Raw genomic sequence first — 5,320 nt, 5'->3', positions numbered from 1 at the left:
CATAATAAATTTTATTATGATAAAATAGTGCATGAATACCATGCATTCTTGACGCCTTCAACGGTCCCATGTTAAACACAACTTTAATCACTTCATCGTCATCAATTATTTCTTCTAATGCTTCGATTTCCATATCCAAGTGTTCTAATCCTTTGAGCTACATGTCCCGCCCCCTCTAGATCTGTTCTCGAGAGGATTTCAGGATCCTAAACAAAGTGATGTTCAGATTTGAGTTTTTTTTAAACCTGAAGGGAAAAAAATATAATGATTGTTAATGATTTTGAGGAGATGATAATTATCTTTAGTATAAATATTTAAAAGATATTGATATATATAAATGAAATAAAAAATAATAATTTAAAATAGAGTGTATTAACAAGGCTCAAGAAAACATTTTCTCTATCCATTTCGGATTAATCACTTTGCCAACAATTTGTAGCCTACTCTAGCGCAAGTATCAAACTCAAGGAAAGATCAAAAAATGTTGGTTATTGAGGTTGAGGGGATTGTCCACTATTTTATCTTATTGATAATTATTTCTTTAGTTATCAATGTCTTTATGTCTCCTCCATTGAGCATTGGGCTGACAATTTTGGACACGACACGAAAACACGATTCAGACCGAACACGAAAAATCAGGTTAGGGTCATGTATTTTTTTGTTTCGATCAAAATCAGGTCGACCTGTTTAACCTATTTAATAAATAGGTCAAAATTGGGTCGACCTGACATAACCCAAAGTAGACCCGATAATCCGTTTATAAGTTTTTTTTATTGAGTTGTGTTATTCTTTCTTATCCACTCAATCATTTTTTTTTGTAAAATATTTTATATATGAATTTGTGACTTAACTTCATTTTTATTTTGTATTGATGTCATTTTAATTTGAAATAAAGATACGTGAATTAATTACACCGGGTTTGGTTCGAGTTGAGTTAGGTAAATCGGGTCAAACGAGTCAAACAAGTCAGGTTCATGTCAAACACAAATAAACAAGTCAAGTCCAGATTAGAGATTTTTGACCCAAATTATTAAACAAATCGGGTTTAGATTAGAATCGTTCAACTGGTTAACATGTCCTGTAACTTACCTAAATTGCCAAACTCTAATTGAGCATAATATTAAAAATTTAATTAATAATCTTGAAATTAAGTTTGTCTCTTAATTATAATAATTAATATTTTTAATAATTTACTAACAAACTCATAATTCATTTAAGATTCAATTATTATTGTTTTGATTTATCTTTTAAATATTCGGCTAGTTTAATCAGTTTGAATATAATCGATTATAAACATAGTGAATTCGCTTAAGTTGAATTAGTTTAATATATAATTTGTTTTTTATTGATTTAAAATATTTAATTACACATTTAATTTAACATTATTTTTATTAGAATTATTTGATAAAATATTGTTGTTTGTAAATTTTAAATAATTAAATTTATTTAAATATTTCCTAAATATTAATTGGACACAAGGAAAGTTTATTGGTTAATCGAAATACTCATATAAAGATCAGGTGTATAAACATGTTTTATTCTTGAAAAGACGAAATTGTCCCTTACCCGCATCAATCATCTTCTTGATTTATATAACCATTTTTGTATAACAAGATTTGCAGAAAGAGAGAGAGAAAAGGAATCTAAAGATCAAAGCTTCAATCTTCATCTCTGACTGTTCAGAAAACAAGTTCCTTGATTACATATATTCATAAAAGAGGAATCTTCCGGCAATCGAATGACGGCCGACGGAGGATCTGGCCGGCTACCGACTTGTAAAGAAAGGGAGAACAACAAGAGAAGAGAACGAAGAAGAAGAGCCATAGCTGCCAAGATATTTTCAGGTCTTAGAGCTCAAGCTAACTTCAAACTTCCCAAACACTGCGATAACAACGAGGTCTTAAAAGCCCTATGCTCTGAAGCCGGTTGGATCGTCGAAGAAGATGGAACTACTTACCGCAAGGTACCCACAACTTCATTTCTTAAGTTTCACCTAATTTTCTATAGATCTGAAATCCAGTGAATAAACGTGTTTTTCAGGGTTGTAAACCACCGCCAATCTCGATGGAAAACAACATAATGGGTAGCAGTGCTTGTTCTTCGCTTCAGCCAAGTCCAACATCATCTTCATTCCGTAGTCCTATACCATCTTACAATCCTAGCCCTACATCTTCTTCCTTCCCTAGCCCAACTCGTAATAATGATTCATACATCCTTCCGTTCTTGCAAAACCTAGCTTCCATTCCTTCTTCATTGACCCCACTTCGTATATCCAACAGCGCTCCTGTAACACCGCCAATTTCTTCTCCAACGTCTAAGGGTTCGAAACAAAGACCTGTCTGGGAATCTCTTTCTAATAATGATTCACTAAACTCACTCCGTCATCCTTTTTATGCTGTCTCTGCACCTTCTAGCCCTAAACGTAGTCGTCATCGTGCACCTCCTATGACTATACCTGAATGTGATGAACTTGATGCATCTGTACTTGATTCAGTTAGGTGGGTTAAATTCCAAACGATGCCGCCGCCTGTGTTTGACTCTCCATCTTCTCCTATGTTTAATCTGGGAAAACCTCCTGCTCACCCGACTGTACAACATGATGATGATGGTGGGCAACAGAAGAAAGGGTACTATTATAGCTCTGATTTCAAGTTTGAGAACATAAAGTTAAAGGCTTGGGAAGGTGAAAGGATACATGAAATTGGTGCAGCTGATTTGGAACTAACACTTGGGTCAAACAAAGTTCATGCTTAAGCTTTGTTAGGTGTTTGTTCTCGATGAACCAAGTAAGTTGGTGATGAGCAAATCAAGATTATTATTATTATTAGTTGGGTCAAACAGTGCATTATGCATATGATAGGTAGAAGAAATGTGAAGTTATTTTGATGGAGGATAATGAAAGGAATAGGAAAGTGACTTTCTAGGGTGGAGTCAGAATCTTGGGCCATTGGGTTTTCTTCTTTGTACTAGAGTTGTTGTAGTACTAGTCTTTGTGAGTTGTCGGCATTGATGAATGACTGTGGGGTTTGGGTCAAATAGGGCATCTTTGAATAGAAGAAGAAATAATGGGGGTGGGGGGTGGGGTGGAGGGGCCTCAATTCACATGTGATTCGTTCGTTATTTGTGAATCTCTTCACTGTCATATGTACTCTCTACTTTTTCAGAGGTTCCAATTCAACAAAAAACAACAATACATTCATAAATGTTTTTCTATGCTTTTCAATAGTATGTACTACTCCTAGTAGTAGTCCTGGTCCTTGCTTTTTCAATAGTATAATGGCTTTATTTTGAGAGATATACAAACTTTACAGTAATCTAATGGATGGATGGATGGATGCATTTGAAAGTTGGGTTGACTAATGTTTCTTACCAAGTCAGCTCATCAAATAATCTTTTTTTGGGAAGTTGACAATGTCTCATTCAATATATGGAAGAAAACTTGTAAATGTTGGTTCTAGTTGAGGAATTCTTCATAAGTACAACCACTTTATCATGATATTGTATAAGCAATATCTAATAATATGGTAATAAAAAGGATGATGAAACACATCTAAATCTTGACCAATCCAACTAATTAGTGGCACAATAGAAGAAGCAGAGGTTTATGTTTTGGTTTTTCTTCTGTCATCTTCATATGTTTTTGCAGTAGTGTCAATAGAGCTTAGGCTCCTATAGGCTATATCATAATGTAATAAGGCTTAATTTTATTTGGCTTATATTTTCTCTCTACTTCAGTCAATTAGCTTATAATTTTAACATTTTTTATCACTCCATCAACTTCTTTTTTATTCATTGTTTCTCTTTTTTTTTTTCATTTATTATTATTTTTCATTTTTATCTCTAGTTGAATATGTATATTTTTATTTAATAATTATATATATATATATTTAATTCATTAAATATAATAATAATAATAATAATAAAATATAGATTTAAACATATATATATATATATATTTCACTCTTCTAACTCTTTTACCTACAAACTTCACACAAAGACATAATAACACTTATTTATTTTTAAAAAGTGTGCTAATATGAATAAATAATACTCTTTTAAGAGGATTCCCTTTGTTATCAAAAACACATCAGTTTAATCATTTATTCAACATAAAAAAAATTACAATTACTGATTTCATCTGTTTTCATATCATATTAATGGTAGATCAATTTAGTAAAATATTATTTTATAAATGATTAATTAAAAAAAAATAGATAACACAAAATAATAAAATATTAGAATTAAAAATGAGCTCTATATTAATAAAAAATTTTAAAAAATAATATTTATTTTAGTATAGATTATTTTTAATTTATTAATATTTATAATAAAGTTAATTAAAAAATTATATTATTTTAAATAAAATATTAAGTTTATAAATATATAATTAAGTAGTGAGATATATATTATTGATTATTTATATAAAAAAATTAAATGATTAATATTTTTAAAATATTTATAATATATATATTAATTATTATAAAAAAACAAAATGAAAAAATAAATCGAAGGTTGTTTAACCAAATATTATTAAGGCCTTGTTCGGATTGGGGTTATTGTAATAACCTAGAAGGGGAAAATGAGTAATGATTGGTGATGATTTTGAGGAGATGAGAATATTTTTGGTAAAATTACTTAAAAAGTATTGATATATAATAATAAAATAATAAATAATAATTTAAAATAAATGGTATTTTAATATTTTAGGTAATGAATTGATAATAGGGGGAGTGAAAAGAAGTTTGAGTGGGTTGGGTTATTTAAATAACCTCAACCGAACAAGGCCTAAGTAGAGTGAATTATAAGCTGACTAAAAATACTTCTAAGTAAATTTGTTAATGTCTTTTATTAAAGGACATCAAATCTTTGATATGACATTAATTGTCAATGTATTGATTCAGGTAACTTTAATAGGTAACTTTAATGGTGTTCAATGCGTATTTGTATTCGTCAAACTTGATATTAAAAAAATTTATGATAATGTTAATTGAGAATTTCTCTTCGATGTCATTGTTAGGATGAGAATGAGCGAAATGTGGATCTGGTGGATAAAATTTTGCATTTCCATGCTTAAATTTTATGTTATCGTGAATGGTAGTTCTCAAGATTTTTTGATAGTTTGAGGGTGATTTAGATAGGGAGACCTATTGTCTCCTTTTTCGTTTGTCATGGTCATGGAAGCTCTTTCTAGGATGATGATCTTTGCTGAAAATAATGGACTTATCCATGGGGTTGATTGCGAATCGAGTAGGGATCCGTTTTCTATTTCTCACTTGTTTTTTTTTGTTGATGATACAATATGTATGATTCAGGCTTCCCA

General features: G+C 30.3%; 1 protein-coding gene across 1 annotated transcript; it reads left to right on the top strand.

The window, feature by feature from the left end:
* The first annotated feature begins 1,606 nt into the window (after positions 1-1,606).
* On the top strand, positions 1,607-3,223 carry LOC124920911 (BES1/BZR1 homolog protein 2-like). Its single transcript, XM_047461496.1, has 2 exons — positions 1,607-1,963; positions 2,041-3,223. Exons 1-2 carry the CDS (start codon positions 1,739-1,741, stop codon positions 2,752-2,754), a joined length of 939 nt encoding a protein of 312 aa, XP_047317452.1. The 5' UTR covers positions 1,607-1,738; the 3' UTR covers positions 2,755-3,223.
* Positions 3,224-5,320: the final 2,097 nt, after the last annotated feature.

This window comes from Impatiens glandulifera, chromosome 1, assembly GCF_907164915.1.
Source record: "Impatiens glandulifera chromosome 1, dImpGla2.1, whole genome shotgun sequence".
Taxonomy (NCBI): Eukaryota; Viridiplantae; Streptophyta; class Magnoliopsida; order Ericales; family Balsaminaceae; genus Impatiens; species Impatiens glandulifera.
The sequence above is the reverse complement of the archived record's forward strand: the minus strand, read 5'-3'. Positions and strand labels throughout refer to the sequence as shown.

Coding starts and splice junctions, on each gene's coding strand:
- LOC124920911 (XM_047461496.1), top strand. CDS start 1,739: ATGACGGCCGACGGAGGATCTGGCCGGCTACCGACTTGTAAAGAAAGG. Junction 1,964..2,040: donor ATGGAACTACTTACCGCAAG/GTACCCACAACT, acceptor CGTGTTTTTCAG/GGTTGTAAACCACCGCCAAT.